The 22,858-nt window shown below is 47.1% G+C and overlaps 1 protein-coding gene across 1 annotated transcript in view; it reads right to left on the bottom strand.

Moving 5' to 3' along the window:
- Positions 1 to 22,858, bottom strand: part of PIWIL4 (piwi like RNA-mediated gene silencing 4) — a 455,470-nt gene that overhangs the window by 114,350 nt on the left and 318,262 nt on the right. The window contains exon 13 of the mRNA XM_030200207.1: positions 11,176 to 11,248. Within this exon, the coding sequence (XP_030056067.1) occupies positions 11,176 to 11,248 (73 nt within the window). The remainder of the gene's footprint in view (positions 1 to 11,175; positions 11,249 to 22,858) is intronic.

The raw sequence follows: 22,858 nt of genomic DNA, 5'->3' as shown, positions 1-22,858 counted from the left end.
GTGACCATTGGAGGGAATCAGGAATGACCTCCCCTTATTACCCCAGTGGTCATTAACCCCATCCCCATGGATTATCTGGTGGACTGGTCTAGCAATGAACCACAGAATCCATTCAGAAGTTAACAGTTGCATATAGAAAGTGTGGTAAAAGCGTCCTTGAGAATCCATGTTGCAGTGAAACAATATTCATATTCTGAGTGTGGTAAAGGCTTTAGCAGAAGGCAGACCTCACAATACACAAGAAAATCCACAATAGAGTGAAACCATTTACAGGTTCTGAGTGTGGTAAAAACTTTGGTTGGAAAGAAAGCCTCACACAGTATAGCGAAGATACTTACCTGTTGCAGGTATTCTCCGAGGACAGCAGGCTCATTGTTCTCACATATGGGTTGATGTCCACGTCGGCCCAGGAATCGGCAAATTTTTTTGCAAGCATAAAGGAAAAGTTTTGCCAGATTCTTCTGGTGCGCGAGCAGTGAGCACTGCGCATGCGCAGACAATTTCCCGCCCGTCGTGCGAGCGTGCCTCTTCAGTTAAATCAAAAAGCATAGAAACAAAGTAACAACTCCTCCAAAGGGGAGGTGGGCGGATTTGTGAGAACAATCAGCCTGCTGTCCTCAGAGAATACCTGCTACAGGTAAGTATCTTCGCTTTCTCCAAGGACAAGCAGGCTGCTTGTTCTCACATGTGGGATATTCCTAGCAACCAGGCTCACTCAAAACAATGAACATTGGTCAAATGGGCCTCGCAACGGCGAGGACATAACATAGATTGACCTGAAACCATAAACAGCTAACAGAGTGCAGCCTGGAACAGAACAAAAATGGGTGTAAGGGGGTGGATTTGGATTCTAAACCCCAAACAGATCCTGTAGCACTGACTGCCCAAACTGACTGTCGTGTCAGGTATCCTGCTGAAGGCAGTAGTGAGATGTGAATGTGTGGACTGAAGACCATGTTGCAGACTTGCAAATCTCTTCAATGGAGGCTGACTTTAAGTGAGCCACTGACGCAGCCATGGCTCTAACATTATGAGCCATGACATGGCCCTCAGGACAGCCCAGCATGGACATAAGCGAAGGAAATGCAATCTGCTAGCCAATTGGAGACTGTGCATTTTCCGATGGCAACTCCCCTCCTGTCGGGGTCGAAAGAAACAAACAACTGGGCGGACTGTCTGAAGGGCTTCATCCGCTCCACGTAAAAGGCCAATGCTCTCTTGCAGTCCAAGGTATGCAAACTGCTTTCGCCAGGGTGGGTATGAGGACGGGGAAAGAATGTTGGCAAGACAACTGACTGGTTCAGATGGAACTCTGACACCACCTTTGGCAGGAACTTAGGGTGCTTGCGGAGAACTACTCTGTTGTAATGGAACTTGATATAAGGTGCATGCACTACTAAGGCCTACGAGCTGAAGTAACAGCCACCAAGAAAATGACCTTCCAGGTCAAGTACTTCAGATGGCAGGAATTCAGTGGCTCAAAAGGAGCTTTCATCGGCTAGGTGAGAACGACATTGAGATCCCACGACACTGGTGGGGGTTTGACTGGGGGCTTTGACAAAAACAAACCTCTCAGGAAGTGAAAAATTAAAGGCTGTCCAGAGATAGGCTTACTCTCTACACGGCGATGATAAGCACTAATCGCACTAAGGTGAACCCTTACGGAGTTGGGCTTGAGACCAGACTCTGATAAGTGTAGAAGGTATTCAAGCAAATTCTGTGTAGGACAAGAAAGAGGATCTATGGCCTTACGGTCACACCAGACGGCAAACCTCCTCCATTTGAAAGAGTAACACCTTTTCGTGGAATCTTTCCTGGAAGCAAGCAAGACTCGGGAGACACCCTCTGAAAGACCCAAGGAGGCGAATTCTAAGCTCTCAACATCCAGGCTGTGAGAGCCAGAGACTGGAGGTTGGGATGTAGAAGCTACCCCTCATTCTGGGTGATGAGGGTCGGAAAACAGTCCAATCTCCATGGTTCCTCGGAGGACAACTCCAGAAGAAGAGGGAACCAAATCTGGCATGGCCAGAAGGGAGCAATGAGAATCATGGTTCCCCGGTCTTGCTTGAGTTTCAGCAAAGTCTTTCGTACTAGAGGTTTGGGAGGATAGGCATACAGAAGGCCTGTTCCCCAATGCAGGAGAAAGGCATCTGACGCTAGTCTGTCATGGGCCTGAAGCCTGGTACAGAACTGAGGGACCTTGTGATTGATCTGAGTGGCAAAAAGATCCACCGAGGGGGTACCCCATGCTCGGAAGATCTTGCGGGTGACACCCATGTTCAGTGACCACTTGTGAGGTTGCATTAGCCTGCTCAGCCTGTCGGCCAGAGTGCTGTTCACGCCTCCCAGATAAGTGGCTTGGAGAAACATCTGGACAGCTTCCTGACACAGAGGGCAAGATACGGTGCCCCCCTGCTTGTTGGTGTAATACATGGCAACCTGAGCGTCTGTTTGAATCAAAAGGATTTGGTTAGACAGCCGATCTATGAAAGCCTTTAAAGCATTCCAGATTGCTCACTATTCCAGGAGATTGATCTGAAGAACCTTTTCCTGAAAGGACCAGGCTCCTTGAGTGTGAAGCCCATCTACATGAGCTCCCCACCCCAGGAGGGATGCATCCGTCATCAGTACATTTTATGGCTGAGGAATTTGTAATGGACATCCCAAGATCAAACTGGATCGAATTGTCCACCACTGAAGGGAATTCTGAAAGTCGGTGGGCAGTTGGATTACATCCTCTAGATCCCCTGCAGCTTCATACCACTGGGAAGCTAGGGTCCAATGAGCTGATCTCATGTGTAGATGTGCCACGGGAGTTACATGAACTATGGAGACCATGTGCCCCAGAAGTCTCAACATCTGTCGAGCTGTGATCTGTTGAGACGCTCGAACCATGGATACCAGGGACAGGCGATTGTCTGCCCTTGCCTCGGGAAGATAAACATGAGCTGTCTTTGTGTTAAACAGTGCTCCAATGAATTCCAACTTTTGTACTGGGATGATATGGGACTTGAAGTAATTGATCACAAAGCCCAGTAGCTCTAGCATCTGAATAGTCATCTGCATGGACTGTAGAGCGCCTGCCTCCAAGGTGCTCTTCACCAGCCAATCGTCGAGATAAGGGAACACATGCACTCCCAGTCTGCGTAGTGACGCTGCGACTACCGCTAGACACTTTGTAAACACTCTGGGCGCAGACGCCAGACCAAAAGGCAATGCACGGTACTGAAAGTGCCGAGTTCCCAGCCGAAATCGAAGATACTTCCTGTGAGCTGGAAGTATAGACCTACCAACCAGAAACACATCCGGATCAACACGAACATATCTAAATCTCCACTACCCAAGCTGGAAAGGACTCAAACACAAATCAACTTATGCATCCAGTTTTTCCTACATAAGCACACAACTGTGGAACGCATTACCAAAAGCCGTGAAAACAACGTATGACCACCTAAACTTCCGGAAATCACTAAAAACTAACCTGTTCAAAAAGGCATACCCTACCGATCCAACTTAAATGCCTGAACTCTGCAATACAACGAAACCAAAGCACATAATGGACATAACATAACTCTTCCGCTCTATGATTCCCTAATGTGTCTGTTCCACATGAACCTTATCCTACCACAACATCACTTTGTATTTGTTCATACCGGAGTTGGTGAATGCCTCTCTGGTACTATGTAAGCCACATTGAGCCTGCAAATAGGTGGGAAAATGTGGGATACAAATGTAACAAATAAATAAATATCAAGATGTGTGTGTAAGCATCCTTTAAGTCCAGAGAGCATAGCCAATCGTTTTCTTGAATCATGGGAAGAAGGGTGCCTAGGGAAACCATCCTGAACTTTTCTCGGACAAGGAATTTGTTCAGGGCCCTTAGGTCTAGGATGGGACGCATTCCCCCTATCTTTTTCTGCACAAGGAAGTACCTGGAATAGAATCCCAGCCCTTCTTCCTCTGGTGGAACGGGTTCGGCCGCATGAGCCTTTAGAAGGGCGGAGAGTTCCTCTGCAAGTACCTGTTTGTGCTGGGAACTGTACGAATGAGCGCCCAGTGGGCAATTTGGAGGACTGGATTCCAGATCGAGGGTGTATCCTAACTGGACTATTTGAAGAACCCACCAGTTGGAGGTTATAAGAGGCCACCTTTGGTGAAAAAATATCAACCTCCCCCCGACTGGTAAGCCGTCCAGTAAGGACACGTTTCTGAGGCTATGCTGCACTGGAGCCAGTCAAAAGCCCGTCCCTTGCTTTTGCTGGGGAGCCCTAGGGGCCTTAGGTGCACGTCGTTGACGAGAACGAGCATGCTGGGACTGAGCATGGACAGGCTGCTGAGAAGCGGGAGTGTACCTATGGCGATTTTAGGAATAGGGAGCACTCCTCTTCTCTCCAAAAAACCTCCTAGAAGTGGAGGTGGTAGCAGAAGACGCCCGGCGGGAGAGAGAATCCATAGCATCATGGTGCTTTTTGATCTGATCCTCTACTTTTTCACCAAAAAGGTTGTCCCCCCGGCAAGGAACCTCCGCCATTCGCTGCTGGACACATTGATCCAGGTCAGAGACACGAAGCCATGAGAGTCTGCGCATGACTATACCTCGAGCAGTGATCCTGGATGCTACATCAAAAGTGTCAAACGTACCCCTGGCCAGGAATTTTCGACATGCCTTCTGCTGCCTGACCACTTGGCGAAAGGGCTCGGCCATCTCCGAAGGGCGTGCATCAACCAAGCTAGACAGTTGCCTTATCGAGTCCCGCAAGTGAATGCTCGTGAACAGCTGGTATGACTGAATCTTGGCGGCGAGCATAGCGGCCTGATACGTCTTCCTCCCAAAAAGATCAAGAGTCCTAGCTTCTCTGCATGGGGGTGCCGAAACATAGTCTCTAGTACTCCTGGCTCTCGAGGGTGGGATCTACCACCATAGAATTGTGGGGTAACTGAGACCTCATCAATCCAGGTTTACCGTGGATCCGATACTGGGATTCAGCTTTCTTTGGGACCACAGGGCCAGACAGAGGGGCCGACCAGTTTCGCATAAGGACTTCCTTCAGTACCTTATGCAGAGGAACTGTTACAGCCTCTTTAGGTGGAGAAGAATAGTCCAGGACTTTCAGCATCTCAGTCCTGGGCTCATCCTCAACCTCCACAGGGAAGGGAACAGCTGTACCCATTTCCTGGACAAAAGAGGAAAAGGAAAGACTCTCTGGTGGAGATAGTCTCCTTTCTGTTGGAGGGGCAGGTTCAGAGGGTATCCCATAGGACTCATCTGAAGAAAAGTACCTGGGACCTTCCTCTGACTCCCACGAATGCTCCTGCTGAGTATCGGATAAGACGTCCCTTAAGGTACTTCGACACTGAACCTGCCTCGACGCTGAGGAACGAAGTCCTTGATGGTGATGTTGAGAGGCCGACATCCACTCGAACTGCGGTGAAGCTTCCTCCACCGATGTCAAAGGGGAGTCGACCTGGGTCACAGGCGGCACTGCTGTCGGGGACCTCACTGCAGGAGAAGGGCCAGACACCACTGCAGCAGACGGTACAGAAGGTGTAAGCACCCCCGACAATGAAGCTGACTGACGTAGCAGTCCCTCCAGAAGTTCTGGAAACAAGGGCCGGATGTGCTCGTCGAGAGCCGCCATAGGAGAAGGCTGAGGGGTCGGTGGAACAGGCGGTGTCGGAATCTGTGGAGGTTCGGGAGCAGGCCCCGGACTGTTAGAAGACCAACGTATCGGCACCTCCCGTATAGAGGGGGAGCGATCCTTTCGGCGCCGATGCTTCTCGGGTGCCGACTCCCTTGACGCCCCGGAGCTCCCGGCACCGTGAGTCGAAGGAGAACGATGATGGTGCTTCTTCGCCTTCGCTCGACGCCTATCTTTGAGACTCCTCGGTACCAATGAGGACGTGGAATCCTCACGTCTCCTCGGGGCTGGGTCCGATGAAGGTCGGTCCTGGGGGGCCTGCATAACAGGAGGCCTCGAGGCAGGTGGAGACCCACTCCACGCCTCGCTGCTCCCAGCACGAGTTGGTCTCTCAGCAGCCATTACCTCTCCTCCCGACGTTGATGCTCCTCTCGATGTCGACGCCGCCGACCTCGGTACCGATGTCGAAGGACCGGACCGAGCCCCAAAAAGCTTTTCTCGTTGGGCTTCTCGAGAAGATTGGGTCCATTTCTTCATACAAAGACACAGAATACAAGCGGCTGGGCTATGGTCGGGCCCAAGGCACTGGATACACCAGGCATGGGTATCGGTACCTGAGATGGTCCCGTTGCACCAAGTACAATGTTTGAAGCCGCTGGGTGTCTTCGATGACATGGAAGGAAAAACGGCTTCAGCGAAATCAAAAGATGCAACTGTGCCTGTTAAATAAGGGCACAAAAAATAAGGGACTAACCCGACAGCAAAAACAAAGGAAACTTTAAAAAGTGAAGAAATCTGAAAGACACTACGGGATTTCTTTTTTTTCTTTTAAACTGACAATAAATTAAAATAAAGAGAAATTAGAACAAAATAGCGAAAATTCACAAAGACTTATTTTCCTGGGCCTGAGAGGAGCAGAGACAAAAACCAACTGCACCTCAACATGGAAAAGAGAAAACTGAAGAGGCACACTCGCACAATGGGCGGGAAGTTGTCCGCGCATGGGTAGTGTGCGCTGTTCACACGCCAGAAGACTCTGGCAAAACTTTTCCTTTTTGCTTGCAAAAAAAATTTGCTGATTTACTGAACCAACGTGGACGTCGACTCACATGTGAGAACAAGCAGCCTGCTTGACCTCGGAGAACAGAGAATCCACACAGGGATGAAACCATTTACATGCACGGAGGAGGTAAAACGTTCAGTTGCATTGGGACAGGTAATTAGGGAATGTACACTCTTGCTATGAAGTATGGAAAAATAGCACTCTGGTATTTAGATATATGCAATGAGACCTCCTTTTTAACTATAGATCTGAATTCAAAGCCTTAGCTACTGATAAACAATAGACACAAGGCTCAGATGTATTAAAAAATAGAAAGCTTGGCATCAGGTAGAATAATGGAAAAGTGACATCCCAGGAAAGCAACAGGGCACCCTAGAGGGGGCTGCAGTGGACTTCATAAAATGCTCCCAGGTACACATCTCACCATTGCTCCTTTACCTTGTCTGCTAAGCCCACCAAAACCCATCCAAAACGCACTATCCCCAACTGTACACCACTACCATAGCCCTTACGGGTGAAGTGGGCACCTATATGTGGGTACAGTGGGTTTCTGGTGAGTTTTGGAGGGTCCACAGTTTCCTCCACAAGTGTAACAGGCAGGGGCGTAGCCACGGGTGGGCCTGGATGGGCCTAGGCCCACCCAGTTTGGGTTCAGGCCCACCCAGCAGCGGAGCGGAGGGAGCAGGCAGCGCTGATCCTGCATCTGCCCCCTTCTCTCTGACGGCAGCGCTTCCCAGACGCTGCCTCCGCCGCCACGATCTACCTCCTCCCTCTGTCTCACTCAACAGATCGTGGCGGCGGTAGGCAGCGTCTGGGAAGCGCTGCCGTCAGAGAGAGGGCGGGCAGGTGGAATGGGAGGGAAGGATGCATGGGGGTGAAGGAGAATCGCTGGACACATGGATGGGAGCGGGAGGGGAGAGAGGAGAGTCACGGGACGGATGGATGAAGGTGGGGGTCAGGGGAGAGAGGAGAATTGCTGGGGATGGATGGATGGAGGTGGTGGGCAGGGGAGAGAGGAGAATTGCTGAGGATGGATGGAGGTGGGGGTAGGGGTAGGGGAGAGAGGAGAATTGCTGGGGATGGATGGAGGTGGGGGGCAGGGGAGAGAGGAGAATTGCTGGGAATGGATGGATGGAGGGGACAGGGGCAAGAACAGAATTGCTGGGGATGGATGGATAGGGGCAGGGGAGAGAACAGAATTGCTGGGTATGGATGGATGGATGGAGGGGAGAGGAGAGTTGCTGGACATGGGTGGATGGAGGGGAGGGAAGAGGAGAAAGGAAGGTTGCTGGACATGGGTGGATGGAGGGGAGGGCAGGGGGCAGAGGAGGGTTGCTGGACATGGATGGATGGAGGGAAGGGCAGGAGAGAGGAGGCTGCTGGATATGGATGGAGGAGAGGGAAGGGAGAGAGAAGAAATGCTGGACATGGATGGAGGGGAGGGAAGAGTGAGGAAGGAGATGAGATGAGGGAAAAGGAAGAGAGGAGAAAATTGCACATGGATGAAGAAAATAGGCAGAAGCTGGATCCACTGGACAGTCAAGTCTGCGGAGGACCCAGAGTAAGAAATGAAGAAGAAAGGCGGAAAGTAAAGAAATAAATGGAAAGAAGCCCTGGAAACGGAGTAAAGAGGACAGATAGCAGCAGAATCAGATACTGGGCCAGTATGATCAGAAAAACAAAGTCACCAGACAGCAAAGGTAGAAAAAAATCATTTTATTTTCATTATAATGATTGGAACATGTCCACTTTGAGAATCAGGTGCTCAACATTAAAAGTTTATATTTATTTACTTATTTATGGCATTTTATCCCACATTAAACATGAATTAGATTGGAACCTGGGGTCATTTAATGTTTTTTTCCCTGGAGAGAGAAATGCATTGCCTCCCCCACCCTCCCCCACCCCCCAGGCTCTCTCCCCGGCTATAGCCAGCGCTGCAATTTTGAGGGGAGGTGCACAGGTGGAAGGGGGGGGGGGGGGCGCAGAGGTGGACCGGGGAGAGAGCCTGTTGTTAAACATTTACCAGCACACCACTGTCTAGTGCCCACCCATCCAACCTGTTGGCCCACCCAAAAATTGACTTCTGGCTACGCCACTGGTAACAGGACTGATTCTACAGCAGTTTGAACTTTGTTTTAGATGTCATATCGAAAATGCCCTTTAAGTCTGCCAACCAATTTCTCAGTCACAGGAGCCAACACACTACAACCAGCAACCCATGTTCTTTGCTTTTACCAGGTCATACAATGCATCCACTAGAAAGGTGGTTCCCATCTTCAAACAGGCAGCTTCAAATAAGGCCTAGTACCCCCCCCCTTCAAGCCAAAGGCTCCTCAGGGAAGCACTGAGCCCAATGGATATAAGCTCTGGCCATGTAACCTCTACAAATGGTCACCTGCAAGGCCAGCACTGAGATGTCAAAGGACTGCTTGGACCCCCTCCCCCCCAAGCCAAAGGCTCCTCAGGGAAGCACTGAGCCCAATGGATATAAGCTCTGGCCATGTAACCTCTATAAATGGTCACCTGCAAGGCCATCACTAAGATGTCAAAGGACTGCTTCACAAGGGCCTCCATCCGATGGTCCTGAGCATCTCTGTGCTGCTCCCTCCCCCCTCCTGATGAGACTAGGGCATCCACCATAGACAAACATAGCTGTTCCCTTTCCTCTGCACGAATCAGGTATATTTTGGCCATAGATTCCCCAGCTTTCATACCTGGATCCAGGTTGTCCTAATCTGCTGCCACACAACATCATCTGACATTACCCCACTAACTATTATTACAGCCCCTGGGTCCTGATATAAAATATGCAGTATATACTTGCATAAAATACCTCCCAATCCATAATGCTCCAGTACTGCAAATAAAAAAAAAACACTCCATCATGTCTCAGCATCAAAGCTAACCACCAGGGCAGGGAATTTTTGACATGTACAGTATTCCTTGGAGACCAACAGGTATACGGGCACTGGCATTGAATATTGGCCAGCCCGCATATAACTTCTGGGTCCAATGAGGATCCAGATATTCAGTTCCAGTGCCTGACATTGCCAAGCATTGAATATCCTGGTCTAATTCAGTCTGTGCCTGTCAGTGGCTCTAAAACTGCTGACCATTATGATATTGTACCTTTACTCTGTACTTTGTACTATTTACTGAAACGGAATAAAAATGTTGAACAATAACAACAACAACAAAAAAAAAAAAGAACTGCTGACCACTGTAGCTGGGTCACCCATCCAGGACCCAGCTAGGCTTGACCCTGCTTAGCTGCCTCTTCCTCCACACAATGACTGTTGCCTTCACTCCACAGCAATCTGGCTCCTCTGAGCCTTGGCTCCAGGCCCTGTGAACTCCCAGGACTTCCTCCTCCCTCCGTTCCTTTCACAGAGGCATATTCAAAGCCCAATGTTTATAAGTAAGAGCTTTTATTTTCTTGCTTCAAATCAAACAAAACACCCTTCACTCCAGGTTGTTTAGGCCAGCAGCCCAGAGCACAATCCAGGTTCAACACAGTCAAATTCAGGTTCAAAAACAGTCCATATAACTTCAAACTCAGGTTCAAAAACAGTCCATATAACTTCACTTTAGCTCAGATTATGTCACTTAGGGAACAGTACATTATCAGAGGGAAAAACCCAATAGCTTGGTAGATTGCAGCCCAGACCTTTTTAGTATGAAACAGTTTACACAGTCTTTCTTGCACCTTCTTACAGCACGGTTATTCCCACCTGGTTCAGGCTGGGGTTTCAATTGTGCCCAGCTCTCTTTCTCTCCCACAGGCTGCACCTGTTTCCTCTTTAGTAGACATTTCCCCCAGTGCCTCAGCCTCTCTCCTCCGGTCTTCCACCAGTTTCTCCAAGGTACAGCTAGCCACCCTCTTACAGCAGCTTTTTGGGTTTGAGCCAGGGCTCCAATCTCCATCTGTTCCTCCCCTAGCCCTTCAGTAATCTCCATTTTATCCTACTTTCCAACTTTTGCACAGCCAGGTGGGGAAGAGAAGTATTCTGGGACTGGTAGTTCCTCCCCTTCTTCCTTAACCCAGCCAACCTCTCTGCCTCCGGTAGCCCAGCTTTCTGAATGTGGGTGTTGTGCACATGAAATCTGCCCCGTTGGGATTCCCCGGCTCCCTGTACCCCCTTTCTTCATGCCTTCCCGGATCCCCTTTCACCTGCACTCTCACACCACTGTGGGTTGAATATTGCCCAGGATGTTGTTTTGTGCATAAGTAAAATTACACCTGCAACTCTGAAGTTGGAGCACTACTGAAAATTTACACCATCAACTGCACCATGCCAAGGCTGCTCATACAATGTATTTAGTGAAATCTACGTTTTCTTGTTTAATCTAGATAATAAGATCTGAAAATAAATGTCATTTTAAAAGTATCAATGAGAACATGTTATCCATCAATCTTAACATTTTTACCAATTCCTTGCCCCTGCATGAAAAAGCAAACATAGTACATACCAGCTGTATATCAGGATCCACATGTTGTTGTAGTGCTCGCAGAAATGCTGATGTGCTATCTTCTATCCGCACTCTATATGAAAATGGATAAAGTGAGGCAGAAATGACCCAGGATCTATTTACTATGTGAAGTATATGGACCAAATGTGCTAAAGGGTCTTTCCTATTTTGCACTCTATGTACTGAAACTCAAACCAAATATTTTGAGTGTATGGTGGTAAAAATGTAATAGGCATACTAATATACAACTTAAGGGGCCACGCACTAAATTTCATACTGTATAAATTAAAAATAGCACAATATGATGTCTAAGTAGTAGCATACATGTAAACCACAAAGGTACTGTATAGCAACATATATTAGTTGGCAGTAAACTTAAAAAAGAAAATACTGCGTTTTGCTTGCTTGAGAGGGCATACAGGTTTGATCATGTATCCTCTCTCTTGCAGAGCTGGTGATACCATATGTTCCTGGAAGAGCACTGAGATCTGCCTTGGATCATAAACTAGTAGTCCCTGCAGTATCCCGGGCCTGCAGACAATCCACGTGTGCTGGTGCGTTTTTTATTTGGTGCCTATATCGTGGATTGCTCTCCCAAAAGATCAGCGGGCTGAAAGTTGTTACTGGAGTCATATTATTTTGCCACTGCATTTGAGGCATTGTCCTGTAGAGACTAGATGGTTTCTTTATCTCATGTATCTGTCTCTAGCGTGACCATTATTCGCTGTTTGCAATGTAATGTAATATAATGTAATATGACTCTTGTAAACTGCCAACTCCCACTGAAGTGGTTCAAAGTGGGTAACAAAAATAAAATATTATAATATAAAATTTAAGACAGCACCACAAAAAGGCCTTCAGAACTGGAGCAATCAAGAGATCTTTAATAAATAGACCTGACACTGGCCGTGTTTTGGCATACATACGCCTGCGTCAGAGGTCAAATACAGTGAAATCACTCCCCCAAAAATCGTTAATGCTCACAGTGTTGTTAGATGCAATACTTTAAGATGCATTTTCAAGTTCTGTTGACTGCACGTCTGCAATTTTGTCTGGAGATAAATCACACGATTTGAGTGATTTCACTGTATTTGAGCCCTGACACAGGCGTATGTATGCTGAAACACTACTTACTACTACTACTTAACACTTCTAAAGCGCTACTAGGGTTACGCAGCGCTGTACAGTTTTAACAAAGAAGGACAGTCCCTGCTCAAAGGAGCTTACAATCTAATGGACAAAATGTGCAGTAATCAAATAGGGGCAGTCTAAATTTCCTGAATAGAGGTATAATGGTTAGGTGCTGAAGGCGACATTGAAGAGGTGGGCTTTGAGCAAGGATTTGAATAATATTGATGTGGATAGATATTTTTCAGCTTCATCTTTGGCTTTATATTTTTCAGACAAAATTTTAATATAAGGAAATCAGTTTCCCCCCATGTTAGATGCTGTCTCTGATCTGCCTGTTTTGGCTTTGTCGAATTCTCAAGCCATTCCAGAAGACAGATTGTGGGATTCTTTTCAACTCATTAAAGCAGAGCAAGTGGCTACTCTTCTTTCTAAGCTAGCCTCATCCTTCTGTATTTCAGACAGTTGCCCTCTTATGTTATAAAATCACCTCCTTTTTTAGTAATTAAATGAGTTAATTTTTGAATTCCCTCCTAGGTTTGGGACATTACCCTTTGAGTTTAGGTGAAATTGTTCTTACATCCATCATTAAAAAAAGCTAACGCTGATCCAAGTTTACCTGCTAATTTTTCTGCAGTGGCCACTATTCCACTTCTTTCTAAACTGTCGTGAGTCTATTGTTGCCACTCAATCATCATCTTACCCGGACAGTTGTGGCTACTTAAGTTCTCTTCAATTTGGATTCAGAGCACTTCATAGTACAGAGTCAGCTTAATCAGCTCTTGTTTCGTATGCTAAACGCTTTATGGCGAAAGGTAAAACTGTTGCAGTTTGACTTGACTGCTACATTCAACACAGCGGATCATGAAATAGTATTGTTGAAATTAAACAAAATTTGGCAAAATTTTACTGTGGTTTAAAGAATTTTTGGTCATTAGAAGTTACTCTTAAAATGAAGGGTGAACTTTCCACTTCCTGAATACCACCCTGCGGTGTACCACAGGGTTCCTTCCCCATTATTGCCCATCCTGTTTAATGTTTACATGACCAAAATGGACTATGGTTCTTCCACCTTAGGTACATTTTTACTCATACGTGGATGATATGTTGCTTTTGGTCCCAGTTAGTGAGAGCCGGTCCGATACTACAACAAAAGTTGCCAAATGTATTGGTATGATTAAACACTATAGTACAATTCATGGTAATGTGAGCAAGTGCAAGGTGATGCATGTGGGAAAAAAAGAACCCGAATTATAGCTACGTCATGCAAGGTTCCACGTTAGGAGTTACGGACCAAGAAAGGGATCTGGGTGTCGTCGTTGATAATACGCTGAAACCTTCTGCTCAGTGTGCTGCTGCGACTAGGAAAGCAAATAGAATGTTGGGTATTATTAGGAAAGGTATGGAAAACAGGTGTGAGGATGTTATAATGCCATTGTATTGCTCCATGGTACGACCGCACCTTGAGTATTGTGTTCAATTCTGGTCGCCGCATCTCAAGAAAGATATAGTAGAATTGGAAAAGGTGCAGCGAAGGGCGACTAAAATGATAGCGGGGATGGGACGACTTCCCTATGAAGAAAGATTAAGGAGGCTAGGGCTATTCAGCTTGGAGAAGAGACGGCTGAGGGAAGACATGATAGAGGTATATAAAATAAGGAGTGGAGTGGAACAGGTGGATGTGAAGCGTCTGTTCACGCTTTCCAAAAATACTAGGACTAGGGGGCATGCAATGAAACTACAGTGTAGTAAATTTAAAACAAATCGGAGAAAATATTTCTTCACCCAACGTATAATTAAACTCTGGAATTCGTTGCCGGAGAAAGTGGTGAAGGCGGTTAGCTTAGCAGAGTTTAAAAAGGGGTTGGACGGTTTCCTAAAGGACAAGTCCATAAACCGCTACTAAATGGACTTGGGAAACATCCACAATTCCAGGAATAACATGTATAGAATGTTTGTACGTTTGGGAAGCTTGCCAGGTGCCCTTGGCCTGGATTGGCCGCTGTCGTGGACAGGATGCTAGGCTCGATGGACCCTTGGTCTTTTCCCAGTATGGCATTACTTATGTACTTACGTAAACTTAGCGGAGATTGGGTGGCAGAGCCGGTGGTGGGAGGCAGGGCTGGTGGTTGGGAGGCGGGGCTGGTGCTGGGCAGACTTCTACGGTCTGTGCCCTGAAAACGGCAGATACAAATCAAGGTAAGGTATACACAAAAAGTAGCACATATGAGTTTATATTGTTGGCCAGACTGGATGGACCGTGCAGGTCTTTTTCTGCCGTCATCTACTATGTTACTATGTTTCAAGTTAAATGCTGACAAAACCAAATTACTTTGGCTCGCTCGTATAGGTGACCTTATCCCCAATTTTTTCCCGGTGTCTAGTGATTTATCCTTAAAAATTGATTGTTCTTCAATGATTCTTAGAATTATACTTGACACCTCTCTCTCAGTTGAAGCACAGGTAAATTATTAACTTATACTGTCTTTTTCAAGCTATGTCAATTTTGTCATATTTGACTTTTTTTGATAAAGCTCATTTTGCCATTTTGGTTCAGTCATGTGTTTTGAGTCACTTACACTACTGTAATGCACTTTATTCATCTACTTCTGTGAAATTACATCATAAATTACGGTTGATACATAATACCACTGCTAAACTCATTCTAGGTCTCAAAAAATCTAATAGTTCCACCTTAGCTCTTGCGTCTCTGCACTGGCTCCTTGTTCATCTCAGAATTCTAATAAGCTGGCTTGTTTAATTTTCAAGATGTTTGTTGGTTCATCTCCTGAATATTTTTAAAATTTGATTTCTTTTCCTTTTGCGCATGATGAATTGAGAGCATGAGATCCATTTTGTTTGTTGCTCCCTTCTTTTTCAGGTATTAAATATAAAAAGAATCTTGAGTCGTCCTTTTGTTATCAGGCCCCTCATTTTTGGCTTTCACTTCCAACTGAACTTTGAAGCTTTTCTAGTTATTTTCAATTTCATAAGAACCTAAAAACTTATTTGTTGAGGTAGATTCCAAGATGGCCACGGACACTGAAGCACTGTGACAATGTTCCATGAATTTCTATTTCTAAAATAGTTTCCTCTACTGTTTTGCTGCTGGACAAGATGCCTAAGAGACGGGGAAGAGTAAGGAATCTCCCTCCAACCTTGACGCCGACTCCGTTGGACGTGGGGCAACGATCCATGGAGCAGTTTGTCACGGTTCCCCAATTCACAGTTCCCCAATTACTTCCAGGTGTTCTCATTGCGGAGACCGCCACACCGCTGGGCAGCAACATGCACCTGAATCCATTATCTCCACCCCTGCCACCAGCTCTTCGTGTTTCGATGGGGAGTCAGGTACAGGAGAAGCCTGTTATGGCAGCCTCGATCCTGCGGGAGATCCTAAGTGAAACACAGTCCATGTTTGGTCTATTTATTAAAGATCTCCTGATTGCTCCAGTCCTGAAGGCCATTTTGTGTTGTTTTTTGTGCAGTCTTTGCTTGTGTTCTTTTGGACCTTCTCTGTTGCTACCTGGTAAATAGAAAATCAACCATAACATTTCTTAAACAAATAGGTTTTCAAATTCCTATGAAAGGAAAAATAGGTAGGTGATGAACGAAGGACAGAGGGAAGAAACAACAAAAAATGAGGGGCCCGATAAAACGAGTTCTCCAGTTTTTTAAACCTTATGCCTAAAAAAGAAGGCAGAAACAGGCGAAATGGATCTCTAACCTTTGAGGCAGCATGTGCAGAAGGAAAAGATATCAAACTAAAAAAATAGGCAAGAGCGAAGCTCTCAAACATTTTAAAAACAATACAAGCCAACTTAAACAAAGCATGAACCTGAACTGGGAGCCAATGAAGAGCAGATGTGACACTATCCAATCTTTTGAGGCCAAATATAAGCTTAGCAGCAGTGTTCTGTAAGATCTGAAGTTTAGAGTGGAGTCTAACTGAAATAGATGACTAGAGAGCATTACAGTAGTCTAAATATGACTTAGAACAATAGCTGGACCAAAATCACAAGATGTTTCCTATCAAAATAATGATGAACACAGTGCGAAGAATTTAAAAAATACTACTTGAACTAAATGGTCACAATAAATAAATAAATAAACCCGTGGTTCAAAGGAGATAATGGTATCTACAATAACCCCAAGAACCTTGGACGTACACTCAACTTTTAAGACAAGATCATCAGAAACAACAAATAAATCTGGGGCAGTATTAACATTACAGTCAAGCCAAAGTAATTTATTGTTCTCAGCATTCAGTTAAAACCGTGAATCAAGCTATAGAATTTGATCTTCAAAATACACAAAGCAACCTTATTCTAATTGTTACCAACAGGAATTAACAACAACATATCATCTACGTAAGAGTAAAATTTTACTCCTAAGGAGGAAAACCCATAGTCCATTGATGTCACATAAATGTTAAAAAGATTGTTACCAACAGGAATTAACAACAACATATCATCTGCATAAGAGAAAAATTTTATTTCTAAGGAGGAAAACCCATAGTCCACTGATGTCAAATAAATGTTAAAAAGAATGGGAGATAATGGTGAAACCTGTGGGACTCCTCAAGGAAGAATCAAGCATCTGAAAGAGTTTCTTTCATTTTGACCAAATAAAATCTGTTGAATAAGAATTGCTTAAACCATGAAGCGAATGCTACATACCTGTAGAAGGTATTCTCCGAGGACAGCAGGCTGATTGTTCTCACTGATGGGTGACGTCCACGGCAGCCCCCTCCAATCGGAATCTTCACTAGCGAAGGCCTTTGCTAGCCCTCGTGCACCGATGCGCACTGCGCATGCGCGACCGTCTTCCCGCCCTAACCGGCTCGTGTTCGTCAGTCCCGTATATAGCTCACAAATGGGAATAGTGTGTCAAATGTCAGAGTGGGTGCACACCTGAAAAGCAGTGACCATCAAACGGTTTGGTTTGATATGACGGCTGAAGTGCAGGGCGGACACTCTAAACTCAAAGTCCTGGATTTCAAGCGTGCTGACTTTAGTAAAATGGGCGAATACCTGAGAAAGGAGCTGATGGGCTGGGAGGACGTACGAGAAGTGGAAGGACAGTGGTCCAGGCTGAAAGAAGTAATAAATAGGGCCACAGACCTTTATGTAAGGAGAGTAACTAAAAGCAAAAGAAAAAGGAAACCGATATGGTTCTCCAAGCAAGTGGCTGAGAAAATAAAGGCTAAAGAGTTGGCATTCCAGAAATATAGAAAATCTCAAGAACAGGAACACGGGGAGGAATACCGGATGAAACTGAAAGAAGCCAAGAGAGAGGTACGTCTGGCGAAGGCGCAAGCGGAAGAACAAATGGCTAGAAATGTAAGAAGGGGAGACAAAAACTTCTTCAGGTATATTAGTGAAAGGAGAAAGACTAAAAACGGAATTGTGAGACTAAAAGATACAACAAAACGCTATGTAGAAAATGATGAAGAAAAAGTCAATTTTCTAAATAGATACTTTTGCTCTGTTTTCACAGAAGAAAATCCTGGAGAAGGACCGCTAGGGACTGGCAAAAGTACACCTGAGAATGGAGCGGATAGAGCACCGTTCACGGAAGAGAGTGTTTATCAACAACTTGGAAAGCTAAAGGTGGACAAAGCCATGGGACCGGACGGGATCCACCCCAGGATATTGAGGGAGCTCAGAGAGGTTCTGGCGGGTCCTCTTAAAGATTTGTTTAATAAATCCTTGGAGACGGGAGAGGTTCCGAGGGACTGGAGAACGGCGGAGGTGGTCCCTCTTCACAAAAGTGGTGATAGGGAAGAGGCTGGAAACTACAGGCCGGTAAGCCTCACTTCGGTTATTGGTAAAGTAATGGAAGCGATGCTGAAGGAAAGGATAGTGAATTTCCTGGAAGCAAATAAGTTGCAAGATCCGAGACAACATGGTTTCACCAAAGGGAAATCGTGTCAAACGAATCTCATTGAATTCTTTGACTGGGTGACGGGAGAATTAAATCAAGGACGTGCTGTGGACGTAATCTATTTAGATTTCAGCAAAGCTTTCGACACGGTTCCCCACAGGAGGCTCTTGAATAAACTAGATGGGCTGAAGATAGGACCCGAAGTGGTGAACTGGATTAGGAACTGGTTGACGGGCAGATGCCAGAGGGTGGTGGTGAATGGAGTTTGCTCGGAGGAGGGAAAGGTGAGTAGTGGAGTGCCTCAGGGATCGGTGCTGGGGCCGATTCTGTTCAATATATTTGTGAGTGACATTGCCGAAGGGTTACGAGGTAAAGTTTGCATTTTTGCGGATGACACCAAGATTTGCAACAGAGTGGACACCCCGGAGGGAGTGGAAAACTTGAAAAAAGATCTGAAGAAGCTAGAAGAATGGTCTAACGTTTGGCAATTAAAATTCAATGCGAAGAAATGCAAAGTGATGCACTTAGGGAGTAGAAATCCAAGGGAGACGTATGTGTTAGGCAGGGAGAGTCTGATTGGCACGGATGGGGAGAGGGATCTTGGGGTGATAGTATCCGAGGAGCTGAAGGCGACGAAACAGTGTGACAAGGCGGTGGCCGTAGCTAGAAGATTGCTAGGCTGTATAGGGAGAGGTGTGAACAGCAGAAGAAGGGAGGTTTTAATGCCCCTGTATAAGACGTTGGTGAGGCCCCACCTGGAGTACTGTGTTCAGTTTTGGAGGACGTACCTTGCGAAGGATGTTAAAAAAATGGAAGCGGTGCAAAGAAAAGCTACGAGGATGGTATGGGATTTGCGTTCCAAAACGTATGAAGAGAGACTGGCTGACCTGAACATGTATACCCTGGAGGAAAGGAGGAACAGGGGTGGTATGATACAGACGTTCAAATATTTGAAAGGTATTAATCCGCAAACTAATCTTTTCCGGAGATGGGAAGGCGGTAGAACGAGAGGACATGAAATGAGATTGAAGGGGGGCAGACTCAGAAAAGATGTCAGGAAGTATTTTTTTCATGGAGAGGGTGGTGGATGCTTGGAATGCCCTCCCGCGGGAGGTGGTGGCGATGAAAACGGTAACGGAATTCAAACATGCATGGGATGTGCATAAAGGAATCCTGTGCAGAAGGAATGGATCCTCAGCTTAGCTACAATTGGGTGGCAGAGCAGGTGGGGGGAAGAGGGGTTGGTGGTTGGGAGGCGAGGATAGGGGAGGGCAGACTTTTATACGGTCTGTGCCAGAGCCGGTGATGGAAGGCGGGACAGGTGGTTGGGAGGCAGGAAAAACTGCTGGGCAGACTTATACGGTCTGTGCCCTGAGAAAGACAGGTACAAATCAAGGTAAGGTATACACATGAGTTTATCTTGGGCAGACTGGATGGACCGTGCAGGTCTTTTTCTGCCGTCATCTACTATGTTACTATGTTACAAAGACAAGGGAAGACACAACTCCAAAGGGGAGGCGAGCGGGTTTGTGAGAACAATCAGCCTGCTGTCCTCGGAGAATACCTTCTACAGGTATGTAGCAGATGCCAGAGGGTGGTGGTGAATGGAGTTTGCTCGGAGGAGGGAAAGGTGAGTAGTGGAGTGCCTCAGGGATCGGTGCTGGGGCCGATTCTGTTCAATATATTTGTGAGTGACATTGCCGAAGGGTTAGAAGATAAAGTTTGCCTTTTTGCGGATGACACCAAGATTTGCAACAGAGTGGACACCCCGGAGGGAGTGGAAAACATGAAAAAAGATCTGAAGAAGCTAGAAGAATGGTCTAACGTTTGGCAATTAAAATTCAATGCGAAGAAAGAATGTTGGCAAGACAATTGACTGGTTCAGATGGAACTCCGACACAACCTTCGGCAAGAACTTAGGGTGAGTATGGAGGACTACTCTATTATGATGAAATCTGGTGTAAGGGGCCTGCGCTACCAGGGCCTGAAGCTCACTGACTCTACGAGCTGAAGTAACTGCCACCAAGAAAATAACCTTCCAAGTCAAGTACTTCAGATGGCAGGAATCCAGTGGCTCAAAAGGAGGTTTCATCAGCTGGGTGAGAACGACACTGAGATCCCATGACACTGTAGGAGGCTTGATAGGGGGCTTTGACAAAAGCAAACCTCTCATGAAGTGAACAACTAAAGGCTGTCCTGAGATCGGCTTATCTTCCACACGGTAATGGTATGCACTGATTGCGCTAAGGTGAACTCTTACAGAGTTGGTCTTGAGACCAGACTCAGACAAGTGCAGAAGGTATTCAAGCAGGGTCTGTGTAGGACAGGAGCGAGGATCTAAGGCCTTGCTGTCACACCAGACGGCAAACCTCCTCCATAGAAAGAAGTAACTCCTCTTAGTGGAATCATTTCTGGAAGCAAGCAAGACACGGGAGACACCCTCCAACAAACCCAAAGAGGCAAAATCTACGCTCTCAACATCCAGGCCGTGAGAGCCAGAGACTGGAGGTTGGGATGCAGAAGCGCCCCTTCGTCCTGTGTGATGAGGGTCGGAAAACACTCCAATCTCCACGGTTCTTCGGAGGACAATTCCAGAAGGAGAGGGAACCAGATCTGACGCGGCCAAAAAGGAGCAATCAGAATCATGGTGCCTCGGTCTTGCTTGAGTTTCAACAAAGTCTTCCCCACCAGAGGTATGGGAGGATAAGCATACAGCATGCCTTCCCCCCAATCCAGGAGGAAGGCATCCGATGCCAGTCTGCCGTGGGCCTGAAGTCTGGAACAGAACTGAGGGACCTTGTGGTTGGCTCGAGATGCAAAGAGATCTACCAAGGGGGTGCCCCACACCTGGAAGATCCGGTGCACTACTCTGGAGTTGAGCGACCACTCGTGAGGTTGCATAATCCTGCTCAACCTGTCGGCCAGACTGTTGTTTACGCCTGCCAGATATGTGGCTTGGAGTAACATGCCGTAACGGCGAGCCCACAGCCACATGCTGACGGCTTCCTGACACAGGGGGCGAGATCCGGTGCCCCCCTGCTTGTTGATGTAATACATCGCAACCTGGTTGTCTGTTTGAATTTGGATAATTTGGTGGGACAGCCGATCTCTGAAAGCCTTCAGAGCGTTCCAGACCGCTCGTAACTCCAGGAGATTGAGCTGCAGATCGCGTTCCTGGAGGGACCAGCTTCCCTGGGTGTGAAGCCCATCGACATGAGCTCCCCACCCCAGGAGAGACGCATCCATAGTCAGCACTTTTTGTGGCTGAGGAATTTGGAAAGGGCGTCCCAGAGTCAAATTGGACCAAATCGTCCACCAGTACAGGGATTTGAGAAAACTCGTGGACAGGTGGATCACGTCCTCTAGATCCCCAGCAGCCTGAAACCACTGGGAAGCTAGGGTCCATTGAGCAGATCGCATGTGAAGACGAGCTTTGGGAGTCACATGAACTGTGGAGGCCATGTGGCCAAGCAATCTCAACATCTGCCGAGCTGTGATCTGCTGGGACGCTCGAACCTGGGAGAAGAGGGACAGCAGATTGTTGGCCTTTGTCTCCGGAAGATAGGCACGAGCTGTCCGAGAATCCAGCAGAGCTCCTATGAATTAGAGTCTCTGTACTGGGAGAAGATGGGACTTTGGATAATTTATCACAAACCCCAGTAGCTCCAGGAGTCGAATAGTCATCTGCATGGACTGTAGAGCTCCTGCCTCGGAATTGTTCTTCACCAGCCAATCATCGAGATAAGGGAACACGTGCACTCCCAGCCTGTGAAGCGCTGCTGCTACTAAAGCCAGGCACTTCGTGAACACCCTGGGCGCAGAGGCGAGCCCAAAGGGTAGCACACAGTACTGGAAGTGACGTGTGCCCAGACGAAATCGCAGATACTGCCTGTGAGCTGGCAATATCGGGATGTGCGTGTAGGCGTCCTTCAAGTCCAGAGAGCATAGCCAATCATTTTCCTGAATCATGGGAAGAAGGGTGCCCAGGGAAAGCATCCTGAACTTTTCCTTGACCAGATATTTGTTCAGGGCCCTTAGGTCTAGGATGGGACGCCCCCCCCCCCCCCCTGTTTTCTTTTCCACAAGGAAGTACCTGGAATAGAATCCCAGCCCTTCTTGCCCGGATGGCACGGGCTCGACCGCATTGGCGCTGAGAAGGGCGGAGAGTTCCTCTGCAGGTACCTGCTTGTGCTGGAAGCTGTAGGACTGGGGTCCCGGTGGGCAATTTGGAGGCTTCGAGGCCAAATTGAGAGCGTACCCTTGCCGGACTATTTGAAGAACCCAACGGTTGGAGGTTATAAGAGGCCACCTTTGGTGAAAAACTTTCAACCTCCCCCCGACCGGCAGATCGCCCGGCACAGACACGTTGATGCCGGCTATGCTCTGCTGGAGCCAGTCAAAAGCTCGTCCCCTGCTTTTGCTGGGGAGCCGTGGGGCCTTGCTGAGGCGCACGCTGCTAACGAGAGCGAGCGCGCTGGGGCTTAGCCTTGGCCGCAGGCTGTCGAGAAGGAGGATTGTACCTACGCTTACCAGAAGAGTAGGGAACAGCCCTCCTTCCCCCATAAAAACGTCTACCTGATGAGGTAGATGCTGAAGGCTGCCGGTGGGAGAATTTGTCGAAAGCGTTATCCCGCTGGTGGAGCTGTTCTACCAACAGCTCTCCCAGAAT

This window comes from Microcaecilia unicolor, chromosome 4, assembly GCF_901765095.1.
Source record: "Microcaecilia unicolor chromosome 4, aMicUni1.1, whole genome shotgun sequence".
Lineage (NCBI taxonomy): Eukaryota > Metazoa > Chordata > Amphibia > Gymnophiona > Siphonopidae > Microcaecilia > Microcaecilia unicolor.
This window is presented reverse-complemented; position numbering and strand designations above follow the sequence as displayed.